Source organism: Aedes albopictus, chromosome 3 (assembly GCF_035046485.1).
Source record: "Aedes albopictus strain Foshan chromosome 3, AalbF5, whole genome shotgun sequence".
Lineage (NCBI taxonomy): Eukaryota > Metazoa > Arthropoda > Insecta > Diptera > Culicidae > Aedes > Aedes albopictus.
In genome coordinates, this window is record NC_085138.1 from 183,854,851 (window position 1) to 183,879,017 (window position 24,167).

General features: G+C 39.6%; 2 protein-coding genes across 2 annotated transcripts; both read left to right on the forward strand.

Annotated features, from left to right (window-relative positions):
• The first annotated feature begins 3,068 nt into the window (after nt 1–3,068).
• On the forward strand, nt 3,069–5,181 carry LOC115260834 (probable cytochrome P450 28a5). The gene is made up of 3 exons (XM_029862155.2): nt 3,069–3,547; nt 3,626–3,872; nt 3,942–5,181. The coding sequence occupies exons 1-3, from the start codon at nt 3,363–3,365 to the stop codon at nt 5,007–5,009; spliced, it is 1,500 nt and encodes a 499-aa protein (XP_029718015.2). The 5' UTR covers nt 3,069–3,362; the 3' UTR covers nt 5,010–5,181.
• A 9,077-nt stretch (nt 5,182–14,258) lies between these two features.
• Nucleotides 14,259–22,429, forward strand: LOC109398900 (probable cytochrome P450 28a5). The gene is made up of 4 exons (XM_062856255.1): nt 14,259–14,766; nt 14,845–15,091; nt 21,284–21,914; nt 21,977–22,429. Exons 1-4 carry the CDS (start codon nt 14,579–14,581, stop codon nt 22,414–22,416), a joined length of 1,506 nt encoding a protein of 501 aa, XP_062712239.1. The 5' UTR covers nt 14,259–14,578; the 3' UTR covers nt 22,417–22,429.
• The last annotated feature ends 1,738 nt before the right edge of the window (nt 22,430–24,167 follow it).

Sequence of the window (24,167 nt, forward strand, 5' to 3'; positions counted from 1 at the left end):
AAAAATAAAGTTACATCAATCATATAACGGTCGCAAACAAGCATATTTGTGCACTGACTTTTATATAATCCCTTTTTGAGATTGTATTACGCATAAAACAATAGGATGAAGCATAACAGAAGCTTGAAATGACCTAAATTGATGAACTGATTAGAGCAAAACAACCCAAGTAACCACAAGCATTATATCATTGCACGAATTAGACTGGATATCAACCTTTGCAATGCGAAATGCAGTAATTCCACACTTGTCATGCAATAATCCTTTAGATTGGCATTATCAATGTAATGATGCATTACATTTTTCTTTACATTAGGGTGTATTAAATGCTGATATACGTCAATTCAATAATTCAACACTGCAAAAACAAAATAAATGCAATGTACAAACTAGCAAAGGTTGCTCTAACAATACAATTATAAAAGCTTGACTCTAATGGTAAACAAATATTATCAAGAAGAGTGAACAACTTTACTCTAGCGGCCATCAACACGTCTGGTTCGACTCCCGACCGTTTGAACCACTGATCGACGACATTTTCAGAAAAACCTTTTGAGAGATTACCTTTTCTCTTTTCTGTTGGCTGCTATCACATGTCAATAATGATGGAAACCACAATTAGCACGTGAGCAGTATGCGGATATTGATTAAATATATTCTAAAATGCATTATGTATTTATCAGTGATTATCAGAATGTGATTACAGGGACACTATTACACATGACATAGTTGTTTTGCCCTCTACTGCAATGATTCAGATAGAAGAACAGTTTCCTTTTAGTTAATGAAATATCTGTTGTGATCACTGCAGCAGGAACGGTCCAAGGAGCCAGCGCGTATGGAACTCATCTAGCGGTCTTCAACAATTCTGGTTCGACTCCCGACCCGGCGACAAAAAAATAATGGTTAAAACATTCATGTATGGGGGGCATTAGTACCGCCGATAATGAAGCGGTGCTAAAAATAGATTTTTGTTTTGGTTTTTCGTGTTGCACGTATTTAGCATGTGTAAATGCAAATGTACAGCACATGCATTTATGATACTTTAGCAATGGCTGTCAACGTGCTGCAATATGTTGCATTAATTTGATTTTAGTGGGGCCCTTTTCGACTTTAATATTGCTTTAATGAGGTGTTTAAAGTAATGCAGCATTATATGCACAATTTTAAATATAAATATATAGCAAAATTGATGCACTTATATACGGCTTCGTGGTTACTTGGGAATATGCTTGATTCAACCATATTTTGCTCACATCAACAATATTTATAGTTGATGGTTTGACAGCTCATTTCTTCCCATGGTAGATTCAAGCATGCTTATGCTTAACTTAAAATTCATTCAAATGAGGTTATGTTGTGTTTCTAGAATCATTAAAAGCTTTAAAATTTGGATAAACATTTCTATAATGGTCATATTTTAGTGCAATATGTTCTAATTGTAGCATATTAGACTAAAATACGACCATTATAGGAACGTTTAATTAGCAAAATATTTCCTTGCATATTTTTTATTTTTCCTCATGATTTGTTCGAATAATTCCGCATATTTTAACACTAAACAAGTTAATTTAAATAGAGGCATCGTTCCGGAAGTGCAGTCCACTGGCCGTAACAGCCGACCAGGAGAGGGCTTTTCGTCTATTTGTGGCAGGCATCAGTGCTCAAGGGCCCATATAGCCGAGGCGGTAAACGCACGGGTAATCAGCATGACCATGCTGAGGGTGACGGGTTCGATTCCCGGTCGGTCCAGGATCTTTTCGTAAAGGAAATTTCCTTGACTTCCTTGGGCATAGAGTATCTTCGTGCCTGCCACACGATATACACATGCAAAATGGTCATTGGCAGAGGAAGCTCTCAGTTAATAACTGTGGAAGTGCTCATAGAACACTAAGCTGAGAAGCAGGCTTTGTCCCAGTGAGGACGTTACGCCAAGAAGAAGAAGAAGAAGATCAGTGCTCTTCGGTCACGTCGTCCGTCGTCGTTTCGAACCATCGGTGGGTGTTCGTGATATGTCCGGCCGGTGGCTTGAAGGATGGAATGATAAAAGCAGGTCGCCCAGTTTCTCGGCATTTCCGGAGGAATCGTCCTGCATCATTTCTGCACTCCGCTTTGTGTAGATTGTAATGTCGATCCACCACCAGATCATCGGAAACCAATTTTCTCTTGTTCGTTCGCAATCACTAATCAATTATACGGAGTTACATTTCAATTTCTCCCGAAAGAAACGATTTACGCAATCCCGACACGGCACAACGATAATAGTTATTTGAAATCAAAACGCGGCAACAATATCGTCGTCGTCACTGAACAACCGCGGCCATGATGAACAATGACTGAGCAGCGGACAGCAGTCAGGACGCGCGGTCAACACGGGTTCAAGCAAGGCTTAAGTGATGACATATATGCTTGGTATAAACATTTGATGGTTGATGTTCAATGATGTTCATTTAAACGAAACATATGCTTGATGTAGACATCAAAACATTGTGAATCAACCATATGAAGGAATTATGCCAAGAATATCTTGTAGGCTTGAGAGAACTATGGAGAAGGTTATATCAATCAGGCAACATTTCTGTCCGTGTTTTCACCAATTTTCCGCATCAAAGACACAACTCAAAATCAGTCAACTTTTACAATAGTAGTTGAAAAATAGTAATCCAAAATTCATTAAACAGATAGTCCTTCGGTCTCTCTCCATGATTCATCAAAATTCGTTTACTTTTGTCGAATAATGAGATAAATTAGTGAACTTGTAGGAGATGCTTCAAGATTGCCAATATCCAAACGCTCATTCTGAAAATTAACATTTTTTGAGTTGTGCCCCTATTGCAGGAAACCGACGATATATGGATGTGAAAAAGTCTACGATCTGAGTAAAGCGAGTAAACAAACAGAGTGGTTGTACTCAGACCTTCTGATTACGCATTGTTTACGCGCTCGCAATCGGCTTATATTTATGCAACTGGTCGTCAAAGGATTATATTTTTTTTAAATTTTGAACTTCATTCATGAATTCACGCGATACATACATATCCTTCATCAGAAAAAAAGAGACAGTTTCACAAAGTTTCTATCTAAATTTAGCATACTTGCGATCATGATTCACCGCGCTCGAATGATAGAATTTATTGAATAAAATTTGATAAGCACATAATCTCTGCAGAATGTTAGCAGCAGAGTTTGATCCAATACATACATTTGCCACGCGCAGTCAAAATTCAGAACCCACTGAGAGTGTGTGCAATTATTCGAATCACCATCGGAACTTATAACTCTCGCGCTCACACATGCCGCATCAGTTCGCGTTTGTCGTTTTCGTAGAGAGGTGGTGCTCGCACCTCGAACAGTGGTAAAAAATGATTCTAACAATCACATTAATCGTGTCGGCGGTAGCAGCCATTTATCTTTATCTGACCTGGAACAACAATTACTGGAAGAAACTCAATGTTCCCGGTCCCAGCCCCTTACCCGGACTGGGTAGCTTCCCGTCGTTTGTGCTGCAACGGCGACCCGTCGCGGATGAGATGGATGAAATATACAGGTGAGAGAGTTGCGCCAAGGCGTGTCACCGTGAAATATCTATTCAATCAACGCAATTATAATGCAAATGATCTTCCAGAGACTACAAACAGAAGTACAAATTTGTCGGTGTGTTCAGCAATCGGTCACCGCGAATCATGATCACGTCACCGGAGCTAGCAAAAGACGTTCTGTCGAAAAATTTCAAGAACTTTCACGATAACGAATTCGGCGAGATGACAAACAAAGAGATCGATCCACTTTTTGGGCGTAATCCATTCATGTTGAACGGCGAGGAGTGGAAGGCGAAACGTGCTGAAGTAACACCCGCGTTCACGACTTCTCGAGTGAGTTATTGGAAATGGTTTTGTTTGTGTATCGCTGTTTCTGAAATAAAGCTATTTATGTATTTTTAGATGAAGGCGCTCTTCCCATTGGTGGAGGACGTATGCTCCAGAATGACCAAATATGTGAAGGAAAATCGGGGAACTGTTCAAGATGCCAAAGAGCTGTCAGCTAAATTTACTACGGATGTTGTTTCCAGCTGTATATTTGCTTGTGATGCTCAATCGTTTACCAGTGAAAAACCAGAAATTCGAGAACAAGGACGGAAGCTGATGGAGCAATCATTTTCTTCGTTTCTGGTTATGATATTTATCATGAATTTCCCTACTTTGGCGAAAATTTTTCAAATTGGTATAGTTCCAAAATCGTTGGAGAAATTCTTCACCGATTTGATGAAAGAAGCTATTCTCCACCGTGAAGCGAGCGGTACAAACAGAGCAGATTATCTGGACTATCTAATCAGTTTGAGAAACAAGAAGGAAATATCGGAGCTTGATATGGCTGCTCACGGAGTGACATTCTTTATCGATGGATTTGAAACATCAAGCGTAGCTATTTCGTTCATGCTGTATGAAATCGCAAAGAACCCCGAGGTACAAAAACGATTGAGACAAGAGCTTCTGAAGGTCACTTCTGAAAATGGAACTGTACCCTACGATTCTCTTCTCGAACTTCCCTATCTGGAGCAAGTTGTTAACGAGAGTCTTCGTCTGTGGCCTCCAGCAGCATTCACATCCAAGAAGTGCACAGAACCCATAGAGCTGCCCCTAACGGATTCACGAAACGTGCTCATTGGCAAGGAAATTTGTGCCATCATCAACATCTGGTCTATGCATCGTGATCCGGAATACTACGACGATCCGCTGACCTTCAATCCGGATCGGTTTAGTCCAGAAACCGGTGGTACCGGCCCGTACCGAGAGAAGGGATGCTTCATTCCGTTCGGCGATGGACCACGTCAATGTTTGGGAATGCGTTTCGCCCGTATGCAAGTCAAGCGTTGCTTGTACGAGCTGGTGAAGAATTTTGAAATCACGGTCAATCCCAAAACGAAAGAACCCATGAAGTTGGACCCCAAGCAATTCCTGACCATGCCATTGGGGGGCATTTGGTTGGATTTTGAGCCGATTTCGAAATGAAACCTTTCTTGGAGCATACTAGATAAGTGTTTTTGAAGCTTTTCTTTGGATTGATATACTGTAGCTGGTGATCCTTTTATTTTACCTTTAAGTTATGTACGAGAATTAATAAAAAGCTTTATACCAAGTGTTTTTTAATATATTAGATAAATTTAACGCGCACTTCGCTTATCACGGGATTTGGATTTTATTGGAATAATTCACCGTGAAATCCTCTGCATTTCCATGGCCAGTGAAGAGAATTGTCAGACAAAATAGACACAGAACAAGTAATAAAGAAAGCACAGCGAATAGTCGTCATCCCAACCGGCAACAGATAATGACATGATCTAGAAAAAAATTGTTGGAGACAAAACGGAAGCTGAATTTGTTGCATACTTTTCAACTCGTGAATAATCGATTATTATTAAACCAAAATTGAAACTGTTTGATGTTGGATCATCAACAGCGTTGCGGTGTTTACCAATTCGAAGGTACCTCTCAAAAATCGCAATGGAAGGCTTAAAAATCTCAAATCTCATGGTGCACGATCTTTATTCTATTCTGTTCAAGTTGAGACAATCTTATGACGCATTGGGTGGATTGTCACAACAAATGCCGGTTGCGATATTGTTATTATTGTTGCGCGATGGACGAATATTTCGTCGGTTTCCTGCAATAGGAGCACAACTCAAAATTTGCCATTTTTGAGATTTTGAATGATGAAATGATGAAAAACTATGTAAACTTTCATCTCACAAAGATCTGTTTTAAAATTCGTTGAGAAACGCGAGATTTTCGCATTTTCATCAATTTTCCGCAATAAAGGCACAACTCAAAATCAACTTTTTCAATAGTTGTTGAAAAATAGTAACCCGAAATTCATTAAACAGATAGTCCTTCAGTCCCTTCCTATGCTTCAACAATCAAAATTCGTTTACTTTTGTCAATTGATGAGAGAAATAAGTGAATTTTCAAACGTTCATTCTGAAAATTCACATTTTTTGAGTTGTGCCACTATTGCAGGAAACCGACGATTCATTCATTTGTAGGTTATCTCCGGATGGGCTTTTTTCCAATAGAATACTGAAAGACGTGGTGCTACACTTGGAAGTTCGCATAACACCCTCTATCGAAATGTTAAACATACAAAAAATCCCATCACTCTGTCGTAGATTCCGTCGAGATGCAAACTCTACTAGAGAAAAGTGTTCATTCGAAATCTCCACATAGTGTTGCACACTGTCAATTGTTGTCAATTGTTTTTTTTTGTAAGCTTCTTAGGAAAAACCGTTTTCGATCCGATTTCCCATAGCTCTGTGCGGTGTACGACAGCCACCAGTTCAAGACATAGAGATCTGGTCCATTACATAGCGTAACAAAAATCAAGTTTTGGTCTGTATCAAGAGCAAACTTATGTGTCTCTGACAGATTTAGGGTCGCTGAATGCGAATCCGGGCTCAGATTTGCTCCAGCACGTCACAATTTTGAGCTATACCTCAATGTATAGAGCAAAAATGCGACTTTGGGCTTTTTTGATTGCAAGCCATTATGCATGGAAATTTTTTTTTTAATCAATCAATGGATAAATTGGTCAATTAACATCAAAATTAGCGACTCATACAACATATTTCGTCTTACCAAATCGAATTTGATTAGGCGATTTATGTTAGGTCCGATATTTCCCATACAATTCACCCTCCAAAAGTTGCATGCAAGTTTACATACTGACATAAAATGCTTCAATCTATCAAATTTGATCTTGTAAAACGAAATATTTTGCATGAGTGATAATTTAGATGTTAATTGACCAATGGATCCATTGATTGGTTAAAACAAATGTATCCATGCTTAATGGCTGGCAGTCAAAAAAGCCCAAAATCGCATATTTTGTCCTATAAATTGACGTATAGCTCAAAATTGTGACGTGCTGGAGCAAATCTGAGCCCGGATTCGGATTCAGCGGCCCAAAATCCGTCAGAGACACATAAGTTTGCCCTTGAGACAAAAAAATGTTGCGCTGTGTTATCAACCGGTCATCGGAAAAATCGGCTTGATAACATCCTACAAAATCATTCGTTATAGTAGATAGACGACGGAAAATGATCTAGGATCTAGGCACACGGAATGGCGATCGCTCGGAAGTTCTAACACTCTTATTTGTAGTCTTTTTTCGTGGATAGGAAAAGTTACACCTGCCTTCCCTTTCTTCGATTGTCATAACGCTTGTAAGATCTTAACAATTAGTCGGTGCAGACAAATGGTCAACCTTTTCAGGCCCACCTTCGTGAGTTCAATTGCAATATGTATCATCCCTAGCAGCGGCCAAATTGATCTTGAGGCGTTGAATGGCATCGTTGATCTCACCTAGCAATATTCAGTTGATCCTGCATCATTAGGGTGTTTCGTGGAAGTGCTGCTTCTGTCCTTATCCCTAGCACGGTAAAGAAAGGATGAGTAACCCGTAATCGGTTTCCAATGCGATCATTTGGTTCTTCCCAGCGACTTCTCACTACCTCCTCGTCAGACCCGTTTACAGAAAAGGCGACAAAGGGCGGAGGGACGCTTAGGGCATGGAAGATCGTTTAGGGGGCGTCCATAAATGACGTAGCTTTTTTGAGGCGATTTTTAATACCCCCCTCTCCCCTCGTAGCATTTCGTCACAAATTTGGATACCCCCTTCTATAAATGACGTAGCTTGTTAAACAACCCCCCCCCCCCTCAAAAAAATGTTCATGTCAAAAATCAAGTAACGAAAAAAACTCGAAACTTAGTTCTGATTTAAATTTTAACTTGTATGTTTAACGAATATTATGAAAAAAACAACAATAGCAAGAATTGCCGACAGTGGAGCGTATCTGGTGTGATGGTTAAAGCACGTGACTGCCACGCCGAGGACCAGGGATAGAATCCCACTAATGACGATTATCACCAAAGCTAATGACTCAATAAACCACCCATCGTTCTGCTTAATGCCGAAGAATAGGAAGTTGATGCTCCCAACACAGTTCAATACCATATTAGCCTAGGAGCTCTTTCGAAGATATTAGTTTGCTCACCAATAAATCTGTTAAGAATATCAATTTGGTTTCATTTGAATGAAATTCTCCATGACATTTGATGGAAACTGCAGGAGTTTCTTCTAACATTCTTTCAGCAGTTCATTCTGGAATTCCCCAAGGAGTTTCTTTTGGGATTCCCATTTTTGAGAATTCCTCCCTTTTTAATTCCTCCAGCACTTCCTTCTGAAATTTCTCCAAGAATATCCTTTGGGATTCCATTTGAGATTTCCTCTCTTTTGTATTCCTGGGTTCCTTCAGAGATCTCTCCAAGAACTCCTTCCGGAGTTATTTCTTAGATTCTACTAAAAGTTCCTTCTGAGATTTCTCCGGAGTTTTTCTAAGGTTTTCCTAAAAAATTATCAGTGGTTTCCTTCGGGAACTCTTTCAAGGTTTTCTTCTCCTCTGTTCCACCAGCACTTTCTTCGGACATCTCTTCAGGGATTTTAACCTGAATTTATTTTGAGATTCCATCAGAACTTCTTTCTGGGTTTCCTAAAGAAGTCCCTTTCGGGATTCTTCCAGGAGTTTCTTCTTGGTTACCTTCAGGAATTCACTCAGATATTCATTCCGAGATCTCTGCCGGAAACCCCTCTGACATTCTTTCAAAACCCCTCCAGGAGTTCTTTTTCGGGTTCCTTCAGGAATTCCTTCCTAGATTCTTCTGGGAGTTTCTTCTGAGATTCCTCGAGGACTTCCTTATAGGATTTATCCAGGATTTTTTCACCAGGAATCCTCCAGGAGCTTTTTCCGGCATCCCTCCATTCACTCCTTCTGGAATTCCTCCAGGATTTCCTTTCTTAGATTTCACCAGGAGTTCTATCTGGATATCCTCCGGGATTTGCCAAAAGTTATTTTCGGGGCTCCTTCAGAAACTCCTTCCGGGCTTCCTTCAATTTCGTGTTTACTTCAGAAATTGAACCAGGAGTTTCTTCTGAGACTCTATAAATAGCTCCTTCTGAGATTCTTCCAAGAGTTTATTCAAGATTTCTCCATAAGTTCCATCTAGCATTGCTCCAGGAACTCCGCACGATATATCTTTTGGAATTTCTCTATAATTTTCTTTCAAGATTCCTCCAGAAGTTTCTTCTGAAATTCTTCTGAAAGTACCTTGAGGGATTCCTTGAGAGATTTCCTTGAGGATTCCTCCAGATCCTTTTGGGATGTTTTAGGAATCTATTCCTGGAATTCCTAGTTCCTTCTGTTGGGGAAACCTATAAAGAACACCATGAGAAATTCCTTTCAAAGCTGCTAGAGGAGCTCCTTCAGAAATTATTGGAGGAATTCTTTTAGGAAGTCCTGTAGACACTATATAAGGAACTTCTAGAATAATGACACAATGCCAAAAACTTAGATTTTTTTCCTTTGCAACCTTAGCGGCGTGCAGTGCTGTGTAGTGCAAGAAACAAACTATTGGTCGTGAGAAGCATTTTAGTAAAATTGATTTTCATACACATTATTCTTTCATTATTGATTATTCTTTACGCAGGATTTCAAAACCAATGATACAATTGTTGCGTCCGATAGTTGCATGTCTTATAAAAGGAAGCCGGCATTTATGTCCATTATTTGTTATTTACCTTTATGTGATGGAAAAAAATAGATCATGCAATATGTATTGTATTTTATTTTTTTTTATTCAATAGATAATGCTGCTTAATGCAAGTAAAAATTTTTTTAATAAGGAAATTCTTTTTTTTCTTCAATGAGCTTAGTAGAAAGCTACGTAGCATATCATAAACCCCTACCCCTCTATCGTCACACTTCGTCACAAAATCACAAACACCCCCCTCCCCGCCAAAAAGCTACGTCATTTATGGACGACCCCTTATGAGAGGGGTTTAACCCCCAAAACCCTTCCCTTGTGACGGGCTTGCTCCTTGTGATACAGGCCTGGCTGCGAGGACCCTCAAGGAAGATAGGGTAACCAACCTATTGCCCGCCCACCCCTTTGGGAACTCTAATCATAGGCTGACAGCACCTGGCAGAGAAAAGAGTATTCTCCGGGCTAGGAAGAGCACACAACGCGTCTTCTTCTCAAGTCAGGGGCAGCTGATCTACGTTCGACTGTGAGGACTCTAAATGCAACTGTGCATTATGGTCCTCCAGTGTCCAGCCCTTGAAAGCTTACATGAGTATTGACAATCTAACCTTATTGATCGTAATTAAAGGAAAGTCGAGCTAAATATTGTTTCTTTTAATTCCAATTATGCGTTTGCATCCAATGACAGATACGTATTTCGACCTCTCTGGAGGCGACCTTACAACTGCAGTGTCTCGTATTTGACTAGGTCTATTGCTCGTTTTATTCTGTGATAATTGGCCATACTTGGTCCGCTATATGGCAATCCGATTCACCATCCATCGTATCGACGCGGATTTCTTTGTGCTAGAGTGTGTGCGACCTAACGTAGCCTTGTGGGCGCGTCTGCAAACTTAGCGTTCTGATAGCAGCTATCGGTGAATACTCTATCCAGTAAGCTGCAGATCCTTGAGGTTCTGTGAGACCTTCAATGATGTGGCAAAATTTCCTGACTATGATGCTTTCTGTGCATTATACTGTTTCGGAATTTATCAGCTTTGTTAGTTTTTGCCAAGACATAAGGTCTGTTCCACAGAACAACGTGACTACTATGGCCATGTGGAGGTCTAATTCTCTTTCAGTATAACTTTTCCTACCATATTCAAGGCTCTGTTGGCTGTTGTAGGGTATGGCGCAGCCTGTCCAGTTGGAAGGAACACCGATTGTAGCTGTACGGTATCCCTGAGATATACAATGGCTGCAAAATCTTTTATTTAAATTTCATTTATTTAGTATTACACTATAGGCGAACTTACGTATTTTCGACAGTTTTCTTCTCTTCATCATGGTTTTTTTAAACCTGTTGATTTCAGATTTAGCTTAAAATCCTTCCCAACTAAGCAGAGTTATATGCCCAAATTTAAGGCAATTTGGCCCACAAAAACCCCCCATGACGAAAAGAACAAACCTGCCGATAATACCCTAAGTCAACCTATTATTAAGAACTCAATCAACAATTCTTCGCAACAACATTTGGTTTCTGGCTGCAATATTCCATTCTTGGCAGAGTTGCGCATTTGCCATATCGCAAAGCGGGAAAAAAGGTATAAAACGCGAATAAATTCAATATCTCTCCTCGGAGTGGATGGATTCAAATGCATTTTCGACACAAACTGCAAAATTATCCAAAGTTTCAGATAAGAAAGGTGTCACTCGCCGCACGATGCTGAAAATCAGTGTTCTGAGTTCGTTTACCCCGCTCTCTCTCACACCTGTTTGACAAAAAATCTATTCTATTCCCGACTGGCGTGCAAAATAAATGACTTATTTAACTCATGTTTGTGTAAAAACTTTCATAGTATTGACAATTTTACATTAGATTGTTCCTGCTCTTGTCGTTTGCGTTCCACTCCGGGCAGAGTTGCATGTGAAAGTTTAAAGAAATAAGGGATATCGGGGTTATATGAAGATATTTCAATTTTCGAAGCCATGCAGTGAACCAAACCAGCTCCATTCGACATTACGGAAGTTTTTACACTTACACGAATTAAATAAATCATTTATTTTGCACTCTGGGACCGATACACCGATTTCCAGCATCGTGCGACGATCGACACCCTCCTTATCTGAAACTTTAGAGGTTTTTGCAGTTTGTGTCAGAAATTTATTTGAATCCATCTTCTCCGAGCAGAGATACTGAAATTATTCGTGTTTTATACCATTTTTTCCATTGTGCATCATTCTGCCTGCACCTGTTACGCTCACCTTGTACGCCGCTCTCTAGGTCTTCTTGTATCATCCGGATCTCTTGTGAATACCTGCTCTGCAAGGATGTTGTCGAGCATTCTCACAATATGTCTTGCCTATCGTATCCTTCGAATTTGTACTACCTTCCGGATGCTAGGCTCGCCGTAGAATGTTGCGAGCTCGTGGTTTATTCTTCATCGCCATACACCGTTCTCCTGCACACTGCCAAAGACGATCCTTATCACCCGACGCTCGAACATTTCGGGTGCTTGCATGTCCTCTTCGAGCACAGTGCCCGTAGAGAACCACCGATCTTATCAGTGTATTGTACATGGTGCAGTTGATACGAGGGAGAATCTTTTTCGACCGTAGGTTTTTGTGGAGCCTAGATCAGGTCCGACTTCCACCCAACCTTTGTATTTCACGGCTAGCGTTGTCGTCTGCCGTTAATAAGGATCTGAGGTAGCAGATGTCCTCCACCGCCTCGAAAGTATCCACGTCGATCATAATACTGCTTCCTAAGCTTACCGTATCGTTCGCGGTTCTACCTTCCAGCGTGTACCTAATTTTTGACGCGTTTACCATGAAGTCCGACCTTTGCTGCTTCACGTTTCTGGAGGGCGTACAGGTCTGTCCCTGTTCCAAATGTCCCAGCATTAATATTCAGGGTGAAGTTGAGCATCAGGCATGAGAGTTCATCACCTTTTAATAGTCCAGGGCGAGTTCCGAACGAACTAGACAGATTATCCGAAACTCTTATCGTTGCTTTGATCGTGCTAGTGAGGTTCCCAGAGAAGCCGTTCCCGTCCATGATTTTCCATAGCTCTGTGTGACGATACTGTTGTACGCCGCCTTGAGGTCGATGAACTGCAAAGGTGGTACGTTGGGACCTGGTAGTCGCGGCATTTTTGGACGGTTTGCAGCACGGTGGAGATCTGGTCCGTGAGCGGCCATCGACGAAGACGGCTTGGTAGCTTCCTACAAATTCATTCATTTTAGATAAAAGATGACGGAACATGAGCACTTTGGCATTCAGAACTTCGATTGCTTCGAAGTTCCCACAATCCAACTTGTCGCTTTTGTTGTAGATGTGGCAAATGATCTTTCCTCCTACACCCCAGGTAGCTATTCGGTCTCCCAGATCTGGTCTCTTCAGGGGTGTTTCAGGGTGTCTCAGGGGAGTTTCAGAGGGAGTCAGAGACACTTTAAGGGATCTCAGGGGTTCTGAGGTGTGTCTCATTAACGTTCCAGGGGGTCTCAGAGTGTTTCGGGAATCTCAAAAAGGTGTCCAGGGGATCCAAGGAGTCTCTGTGGTACTTCAAGCTATTGAAACAAATTTGAAATCCCTGTTATCCCTGTGTAATTCTTTTGAACGCTTTTAAACTCCAGAGATCCATCCAAGGGTCTCCAGTTAGCCTAGTGGTTGGCTATAGATCGCCAATCCGAAGACGGCGGGTTCGATCCCCGTTCCGGTCGGGAAAATTTTCTCGACTCCCTGGGCATAGTGTATCATTGTACTTGCCTCACAATATACAAACTCATGCAATGGCAGGCAAAGAAAGCAACTGTGGAAATGCTCAAAAGAACACTTAGTTGAAGTGAGGCAGGCCAAGTTCCAATGCGAACGTCGAGCCATTAAGAAGAAAAAGAAGAAGAAGATCCATTCGAAAAAGCCCTCGAAACCCATTGAAACGCATCTGAAATGTCTCAAATTGCTTCTGGAACCTTCATAATCGCATTGAAACACCCCGTACCCGTATTCGTTTTAAAATGCCCTTGTAACTCTGTGGAACGCATTTAAAAGGCTCCAGAAACCCTCTGAAACGCATTTGAAACCCCTTAAAGCGTTCCAGAAATGTTATTGAACGCAGGGTTTGAGCTCTCTCGGGACGCCCTTTAAACGCCCCCTGAGACGCCACTGAAATTCCTTGGAATTCTCTATCTCTAGAAACTGCCTGGAAAGCTCCTTAGCCCTATCTCAAATGCCCAGAAGTTCCCGCGAACAAAGTTTCCTCATTAAAGTCCTGACTTAATTTCCCTCTTTTCATGTCTTCTTAATGTATGCTCATTTTTAATTTATGCCCATGGCATAAAAAGAGTGTTTGGTATATTATCATCTAAAAACTTGCAATACAATGAAAAACAGTCTTAAGCCATTCATATAGATTGGATAAAATGTATGTAAATTGAATTTCCTTCTGTTAAAAAGAACATATTTCAAGAAAATAGAGATGATTGAGGCAGACAACTTTGTTTAAAGTAGAACATGAACCGATTTCAAATAGACACCGTTTGTAAGAAAAATGGAGTAACGATCAAGTTCATTTTTTATTTCCTACCCCATGTTTAAGATTAGGTTCTAAAATACGATATACAAGTGTTATCAGCAGATTGTATTCATTTCGATGCATTGATTTTGACAAATACAGATGTATTACAGCATGATAAATGACATCCGAATATTTACAAGTAGCGAAATTTTAGGAGCAATAACTGAAAGCAAGTCAAGTAAAAACATGACTGAAAACTCACGTGTTCCACTGATAGAACTCAGCCAACACAATCGTATCTTGACTGAACGATATTCTCTCACTGCATCTTTCAAAATTATCTCACCCATTCTCTCGCCAACTCGCGTAGTCTCACTTAGCGATCCATTCAGTTTGATGCCAAGCATTCGCGGCTGAAGACATCGTAATACGCTATCTCTTCAACTTGGCGTAGTTTCGGGTTCTGTCGTGAATACAGATGGTCAATTCAAAATGTGGCTAATTATAATTTCGGCTTTGGTCACGCTGGTTTCGTTCGGCTACCTTTATTTGACATGGAACTTCAACTACTGGAAAGATCGTGGCGTCCCGGGACCTCGACCAAAACCTTTTCTCGGTACATTCTCCAGCACGTTTACGCAGAAGGAGCACCCCATCGATGAAAATAATCGCATCTATAGGTAAATCGCTGTTTGTTTGGGAAGCAGCATATCGATTGCCCATTGATATCGAAAATGCTAATCAATCACCTCTTTCAGGGAGTACAAAAATGCTGTGCCCTTCATCGGGGGATTTTCATTCCGCAGTCCGCAGTTGTTCGTTCTATGGCCAACGTTGGTCAAAGATATTTTGGTCAAATTTCATCAACATTTTAAAGCCAACGAAATGGGAGGAACGATCGATCCGAAGGCGGATCCCCTGCTTGCGAGAAATCCGTTCTTTCTCGATGGCGAAGAATGGCGTCTGAAACGCGCGCAAATCTCACCAGCGTTCACAAATTCCAGGGTAAGGCTTCTGTTATTTCGAGTCAAGGACTTTGTTTAAGACATACGATGCAGACGAAGGATTTGTAACTATCTATTGTGTCATTTGCGATGTTCGTTGCATGCAGTTTTGTTGTTTCTAGCTGTAATGAACTGAGTTTTTATATTCTCCATTTCCAACCTCTTCAACAACACAGTGCTTACGCAAACAGCATAAAATTAGACAAGGAATCATAATACACACGCTTTTTGTGCCATTTCATTGAAATCGGAGAATTCTTCTCTAGTACCGTAGTACGTGGTCAAATTGATCGCTTTAAAACAACTTCAGCGGATAACATTAGTGGTCATTAAAATATTGCCAAAAGAATTTCAGTAAAATCAGTACCCAGTGGATCTCCATGAAACCATGTGACAAAATTTTTTTCAACAAGTTTAAACAAAAAGTAAAATATATTAACTCCAAAAATCAAAAAAATGAAAAGGCCACTTTCTCAGTGGTAGAAATCGTGAAAACACGATCGTGGGCATTTTAAATGTGAAAATGTGAAAATAATATAAAGTGATGTTCTGCAAAGTTGTTACATATTTTTGGGAGCAACTTTTGTTTTTTTATAAGTTTACTCGAAAGTTAGATAAGAAAACTATTTTCTACATGAGCCACAATAACTAAATAGTGTCTTCGGCAAAGTTGTAGATAATATCATGCAGAAAAATGTTGCTCAAGACACTTTTGCTCTATCTTTTGAAATAAGCGTTATATAATAAATTTAGTACAAACAACCTCTTGTCAAACCTTGAAAAACCACTAAATCCTTTATATCTTTCTTGGATGAGGTTTTCATGGCTTCTTATGCTCTGAACACTTATACAATATGTTATTATGCATCTTTTTTTTTTCTTGTTGTTATTATTCTTATTTGTTATTGTTTCTACGTAATTTTTTTCGATTTCTAATGAAAATTGACCATTTTTTTTAGTGAGATATCTTGCAAAGTTGCAAAACGTTGCAAGAATGTCAAAGCATAATGTAAAGTTGAAAGAAAATGCTATAACATACAGGTCAACTGATTAGTAGCTCTTTGTCTCTTTGATACTTAAATTGTGTTTGAAAATTGTCATTTTCTCACTTTTCAAAGTTGTAATAAACACTAAATTCGTTAATTTTTTTTTAAAGAATTTTGGTTGCTTGGGATATTCACATGCGTTTTTGGCATCTCAAAATACATCTTTCGGCTTGAGAGTGATGCCATATTTTCATTTCTAGTTTAGCTTTTTGCCTTTCTCGTACACTAAGTGCACTGGAAAGACTATATGTTCACTCCAAAAATGACTTCTTGATAGAAGGCCCGGAGGGTCGAGTCACATATTCCAATCAACTCAGCTCGATGAATTGAGGTGATGTCTGTGTGTGTGTATGTGTGTGCACAAAAAAAAAATTAAATCACTTTTTGGACAAAAGTAAACCTCAACTGGTTTTAATGACCAACGGGTCATTCGACGTGGAATCTGGTCCCATTGTTTCCTATTGGAAATGGTTCGGATCGGTTCAGCCGTTCCGGAGTTATGGCCATTTAAGTGTTCCGGATCGGTACCCCAGGAAGGGGCCCGATATGAAAATACTACAAAACCATGCATATGACACATCAGACCGCGACATTTTCGATAATCTGATAAACGGTAAGCAGGAAAATAGTCTCAAGCCATATCTGAACCGGTAGTGTTCCGAAATTGATTCCGGATGTCCCGTAGGAAGTGGCAAAGTATAAAAGTGAGCCAAATCCATGCATGCGACACATCAAATAGCGGCGTTTACGATAACCTGATGAACAGTGAGCAGGAAAATAGTCTTAGATCCAGCAGATACTACCGGTAGTGTTCCGGAACCGGTTCCGAATGTCCCGTCGGAAGTGGCAAAGTATAAAAGTGAACGAAATCCATGCATGCGACACATGAAATCGCGGCTTTTTAGATAACCTGATGAACGGTAAGCAGAAAAATGGTCTTAGATTACAGCAGAGACCACCGGTAGTGTTTCAGAACCAGTTCCGGATGTCCCGCGGAAGTGGCCATGCATAAAAGTTAACAAAACCCATGCATACAACACATCAAATCGCGGCTCATTAGATAACTTAATGAACAGTTAGCAAAAATAAAAATGGTTTCAGACCATGTTTGGGGAAACCAATTGTATTCCGGAACCGATTCCGGGTGTCCCGCCGGAAGTTTTCAAATGTAGATGAGAGCCAAACCCATGCATGCGACACATTAATTCGCGGCTTTTTTTTTGATAACCTGATGAACAGTTTGCAAGAACACAGCCTTTGATCACATTGGAGACTACCGGTAGTGTTCCAGAACCAGTTCCGGTTGTCCCGGTACAATTGGTCAAATGATAAAATAAACCAAACCCATGCATGCGACACGTCACTTCGATAATCTGAGGAACAGTAAGCAGGAAAATAATCTCTGACCATAGCTGAACCGGTAGTGTTCCGGAATCGGTTCCAGGTGTTCTGCCGGAACTGGCCGATCATAAAAGTGAACCAAACCCATGCATGATGAACGGTTTACAAGAAAATAGCCTCAGATCACATTAGAGACTACCGGTAGTGTTCCAGGACCGGTTGTGTATGACCCGCCAGAATGACCAAACTGTAAAATGAATCAAATCCATGCATGCGACACATCAATTGGCTTCTTTAACGGTGTTGAGATAATTCCATATTCTGAATCTGCATATCAAACTGAGCCGAAATCCAAACTTTCATGAATTTCGGAGCCCGGGAACCTATTTAAAAATCAATTTGAAGTTTATATGGGAGCGATTTGTCGAATCACCCCTTGTCGCAGTTTGTACTGGGCGGAGCTGTCAAACAGTTGCCCAGCTGTCAAAAGGTGATTTAAAAAAATTTCTTTGAAATTGATTTTTGATACCAAAACAAGGTTCTAAAAATCTGAAAAAAATCATAGTGGCTCAGAAAAAGGTGCTCTTTCGTATAAAATCGAAAAATCAATATATTTTTCTTAATTTAAAAACCCAATTCTCGGCTTTTCAGAAAACCTATTGAACAGTTAGCAAAAAACTAACCTCAGTCCATGATTTAGACAAAAGGTACTGTCTTTTAACCGGTTCCGGGTATCTCACAGGAAGTTGTAAAAAACAGTAAAAATAATTTTGACAAAACAAAATCTTGACAACAACTCTTGACAAGGCTCATCAAATCAGTAGGATGGGGGTTGCATGAGAAAATTGAAATTTAATCGCATCAATCTCGAACAAAGTTTTTCAATTTGATCCGACTGGATGCTCCTCGCGCTCTGTGATATGGTTCAAATTTGAATTGGATTAAGTATGAAAAATATCACTTGCTTGCATTTTTTGGTCAAATTTTATGAATCTAGTAACCAATGATAATACAATATATCCTTAAGTGTACAGGAAAAAAGTTTATCGAAGACTGTAAAGTGATTTTTAGTTGTGAAAAAAGTTATATTTTAACTTGTTATTTGCGTCTTGGTATTGATCAGCCTTTATTCCAATAGTAATAGTGGTCAAGCAGTCAACTAAGAGGTCTGATCAATTTCAGCTCTGCCTATACATCGAACATAACGTCGGAATATGTACAATCAATTAGTTTCACAACTCGATGATGGCTTGGATAAAATTCTTGCTTTTATAAATTAAGTATTCATAGGATTCAGGACTACGACTTAAGTCGACAGAAAGATCATGAGTACATATTCGACGAGAAAGGCACTATCACCACTAGGTTGATAAATCCGTTTTTTTTATATTATGCGATATCTCGAAAAGTTTCGAAAAAGTAAACACCTATAAGAAAGGTGGATAATAATTCTTTCTTTAAACGCTGCCGCAGTCGTATGAGCATCCCAAGCATCGAAAACCATTTTAAAAGAGATTTAACTAGCTTAGTTTAAAAAGTAAAAAAATGGCGGTTTTTAAACACAATTTAAGTATCAAAAAGACAAAGAGCAACTAATCAGTTGACCTGTATGAGATAGCGTTTTTATTCAACTTTTCATTATGCTTTGACTTCCTTTGAAACTTTTTGTAACTTTGTGAGATATCTCATTATAAAAAATGGTCGTTTTTCACAGGAAAACTGAAAAAATCACGTAAAAACAATAACAATATGGCAATACTGTCTTTAGAACAAAGATGCATAATAACATACTGTAAAAGTGTTCAGAACATCTGAAGCCATGAGAACATCATCCAAGAAAGATGTGAAGGATTTAGTGGTTTTTCAAGGTTTGAAGGGGTTGTTTATACTTAATTCATTATATATCACTAATTTCAAAAGATAGAGCAAAAGTGTCTTGGGCAACATTTTTCTGCATGATATTATCTACAACTTTGCCGAAGATACCATTTTGTTATTGTGGCTTATGTAGCGAAAAGATTGTCTACCTAACTTTTGAATAAACTTATCAAAAAAAAACTAAACTTGTCAAAACTTGCTCCTTATAATATGTAACAACTTTGCAGAGCATCACATTATATTATTTTCACATTTTCACATACAAAATGCCCACGATCGTTTTTTTTTTGCAATTCAACCACTGTGCTTTGGGGCGAAATTGATCAGCATACAATTGAGCATCGGTTAGAATTGAAAATTGCTTTCTACGCTTAATGTTGCTCTTCTTAACCCGAATAACGCGTTAAAACACTTACAACTAGTGAATTCAACACTTAAGATGCAAAATTAAATTTTAAAAATTATCCCCTAAACATCTAAAGGTAGGCAATTTCCTTTGAAATAAGTGATTTTTATCACAATAAATTACTATTTCGTCAAAAAATTAACATTGTTTAAACTTATTCATGTTCATAATAGCTACATAACTTCCCTAACAAGGCTCCGTAAAAATATTAAAACAGAAAATTCACGGGAAGTCCTAGTGGCAATCGATTGTTTAGTAGCAATGATTTCTGCTAAATAAGAAATACATTGCTAATTCCTAAAAAATGGGCAAATTTTTTAAAAAAAAAACCTATAATTAATCCACCTAGCAGTGATGACGCTTTTCTCGTGCCTTCGAAACCCCATTTCCGACAAAACTCAAGTAACATGTTGATAAATATCGCACTTTCTTACGTTTAACAAAAAATCCATTTCATGATACCAGAAATTATATTGTTTATCTGGCTTTTGATGTTAAACGCCTGATTGATGTCTAAAACTCTTAAATATTCTGATTGCCATTTTGGTCTCCAGACTTCTTCCCCATACCACATTTACCCATATTGAAAGGTTTTAGAGCCGTAAACTCCATTAAACAGCCGCTATTTTGGATATTCCGGTCCCCATTTTAGAACTCCGGACATTTTCTACATATTATCAAATATACCCATATTTTATGATGTTGGAGCCTAAACCTCCATTAAACCATCTTCTCCTTACCAAATATAGCCATAATGAATGGTTTTAGAGCCTACAACTCCATTTAATAGCCGCCATCTTAAATTTTGAGCCGCCATCTTGGATTTTATGCCGCCATCTTGGATATTATGGTCGCCATTTTTGAACTCCAGACATCTTCCCCATACCAAATATACCCTATATTATCTGGTTTTAGAGCTAAAACTCTAAAACAGCCGCCATCTTGAATTTGAAGCCGCCATCTTGAATATTAGGCAGCCATCTTAAATTTTGGGCCGACATCGTGAAATTTCTGGTCTCCAGTGTTGATTTCCGCACAAAATTTGTCAACCATGCAAAAATCGCCGCAGTTTAATGTTGGTAGGCTTGGTTCAGTTTTATATACAGACTACAGGTGCGCACAGACATACATACATACATACACACATACATACATACATACATACATACATTTATACACACATACAGACATACATACACACATACAGACATCATCTGAATTCGTCGAACTGAGTTGATTGGTATATGTGACTTGATCATCCGAGCCTTCTATCGAAAATTCTTTTTTTGAGTGAACATGTAGCCTTTCAGTACATTTTGATTTACGAGAAAGGAAAAATAAATGTCTACACTCATCTTTAGACATCTATGAACTAGATGAGGTAGGATGAAGTTTAATATCATTAAGATGCTTAGAAGTTTCTAGTATGGAATTTCAAAGTAGTACCCGAATGATCAATTTCACCCCGGTTTACGGTACTCCATCGAACGTGCTAAAATAATATTTTACTTCTTTCATACAGCTTAAAGCACTTCTTTCTATAATGGACAACGTATGCAAGAATATGGTTAACTACATTGATCAACATACTCCCGATGGGCCGATTGAGACTAAAGAAATGGCCACCAAGTATACAACCGATGTTGTATCAAGCTGCATTTTTGGAGCCGAAGGAGGCTCCCTAACCTCGGAACGATCGAAGATTCGAGAAATGGGAAACAATCTCTTCCATCAAACTTTCATGTTTATGGTACTGGCGGTCGTTTCGTCCGTTGCGCCATTCTTGAAGCGATTCGTGAAGCTCAGTTTGATTCCAAAATATATCGAGGATTATTTCGTGGGTTTGATGACCGAAGCCGTCCGGAATCGGAAGACAAGTGGGATCAAGCAAGTCGATTATCTGGACCACCTGATCAGTTTGCAGGAGCAGAAAGAAATTTCGATTTTGGATATGGCTGCTCATGGCGTTACATTTTTCATTGACGGATTCGAGACAACAAGTGAAGTTTTGGGCTTTGCCTTACTGGAACTATCGGTCGATAAGGTTATTCAGCAGAGATTACGACAAGAGGTACTGGCTGCCGAGGAGGGAGGAGAACAGCTGACGTACGAAATGATCATGGAACTGCCATATCTGGATCGAATCGTGAACGGTACTTTTCATATCTCATTGGAGAATCATGTTTCGCGTACTACTTTGTGAACTCATTTTCAGAAACCCTTCGCAAGTGGCCTCCAGCGTTTGCGCTTTCGAAACGTTGCACCGAAGAGATCACTTTCCGCCTGAACAACAACCGTGAAGTACTGATTGAAAAGGGCATCACTGCAGTGCTTCCTATCTGGGCCATTCATCTAGATGAAGAGTATTATCCAGATCCAGCCCGCTTCAATCCGGATAGATTTTCTGAAGATGACGGTGGCCATAACGTTAAGTACTACCAAGAAAAGGGAGTGTTTTTGCCATTTGGAGATGGGCCGAGGGCTTGCATCGGGCGTCGGATCGGATTGCTTCAAATCAAACGTGCTCTGGTGGAAATCGTTAGGAATTATGATTTCACCGTGAATTCGAAAACGGTACTACCGATTCAGATCGATCCCCAGAATATAGTGGTAACTCCTTTGGGCGGCATGTGGATTGATTACAGAAAACTGTGAATGGTCGCTTTGACTATTGCTTTCATATCTTTTTTCCGAAATCCATTTTTCCTCTAATACACTATGAGTACTTGAGGGCTCGCACTTGGTTTTTATGGATTTTTTATTGTGGGCATTACGACAAAATTTTCAAGGAGTCCTCGGAGCTGTTATATGTGAAGAATTCCGCGAAAGAATCCTAGAAAAAAAAACTTGCGCAGAAATTTCTGAAGGAAAGGTTAGAGTAATTTTTGGAGGAATCCCTGGACGAATGCTTGAATAAGTTTTTAAGCGTATTTTCTTGGTAAAATTTATGGACAAATTTTTGGAAGGACTTCAAAAGAAATCTTCTGAGCAATTTCACTGAGAATCATGTAAAGAATCCTTGTAGGTATTTCAGGAGTTTGGAAGCATTCTCGCAAAATTTTCCGAAGGGTTTTTATTCTTATGAATTTCAGGTTGTATATGACCTTCTGTAAAAGAAAAACACGAGACAGAAATCCTTGAAAAAATCTAACAAACTAATACATTTTTAAAGATTCTTCGGGAAAATTTCTAATGGAAACATTGGAAGAATCATTGGATGCTTGTTAAATGAATGCTTGGACAAATATTCGGTGAGCTTTCAGGAAAAACCCTAAGTGGAATTTAAGGAAACCTTGGAAGAATTTCTGGAGGAATCCTTTAAGAAACCTTTGAGGGAAATCCTTTGACAAATCATCGGAGAAATTTCGGACATAATATGTCATATGACATAATATTATTATCTTAACACTCCTGGAGAAATCCCTGAAAGAATCCAGGAGGAATCCAACCAAAAAACCCTGAAGAAATCCCGGGAACAACTCTTGAAATAATCTCAGGAGAAGTATCTGAACTGAAGAAATTCCTAATCCTAGAAGCATGCGTAGGGGAAGGGGGAAGGGGGGTGGAGTGGTGTTGCAGTTTAAACACCTCCCACTACCGATTTTCCTAACACTAGGCCCCCTGAGGCGGACCTCATGGGCGAAACTACCGGGGATACCGGGGGTTGCCAAGCAGCCCCTTATTCATTTTTTTATTGCTGTGAAATATGGGACTTCAAATAACGAATAGATGAACTGATGAATTTATGTTTGGAGTGCACCCCTGGCGAAAATCCGTAGTTTCACCCAGGACGGACCGGCCTGGAAGGAATCCCAGGAGAAGCCTAGAAAGCAATTCCGAAAGGATACTCAGAAGAACTCTCTGAAACAAATCCGTGTTGAATCTATAAAGAAGTCTCTGAAGAAACCCCTAAATAAATAACGGGATGTATACCTAAAGGATCATCGGAAGTAATCCCTGAAAGAATCTTTGAGTAAATCCTTACATAAATCCCGAGAAGAATCCTTTAAGAACCCTTGATAGATTCTCGAGGGAAATCCTTATAGAAAACCTGAGAATAATCAGTAAAAGAATTGCGTGAGGATCTCATAATGGAATTCTGGGAAAAATGCCTCTAGAAATTTCAGAAGAAATCCATGAACCTGGAAAAAATGTCTAAAAAAATCCCGGGAGAAAACACAAGGATCCTGGAAGGTTTCCTCATGATGGTCGCTGATGCTTACTTACCATATCGATCAGACTAAGGCCTGAGTGGCCGGTCACACCAGCGTTTTGTAGATAGTTAACTTCGTGTTACGGCGAACTTTATTCGATCGTAAAGTTCTGCGGAGTCCAAAGTAAGCTCGATTTCGTGCCACAATGCGTCTCTGAGTTTCTCTGCTGGTGTCGTTTTCGGCGGTCACCAG

Excerpts from the sequence above, each read along its gene's own strand:
- LOC115260834 (XM_029862155.2), top strand. The coding sequence starts at position 3,363 with ATGATTCTAACAATCACATTAATCGTGTCGGCGGTAGCAGCCATTTAT. Across the intron at positions 3,548-3,625 it reads GAGATGGATGAAATATACAG|AGACTACAAACAGAAGTACA; the intron begins GTGAGAGAGTTG and ends ATGATCTTCCAG. Across the intron at positions 3,873-3,941 it reads CCGCGTTCACGACTTCTCGA|ATGAAGGCGCTCTTCCCATT; the intron begins GTGAGTTATTGG and ends ATGTATTTTTAG.
- LOC109398900 (XM_062856255.1), top strand. The coding sequence starts at position 14,579 with ATGTGGCTAATTATAATTTCGGCTTTGGTCACGCTGGTTTCGTTCGGC. Across the intron at positions 14,767-14,844 it reads GAAAATAATCGCATCTATAG|GGAGTACAAAAATGCTGTGC; the intron begins GTAAATCGCTGT and ends CACCTCTTTCAG. Across the intron at positions 15,092-21,283 it reads CAGCGTTCACAAATTCCAGG|CTTAAAGCACTTCTTTCTAT; the intron begins GTAAGGCTTCTG and ends TCTTTCATACAG.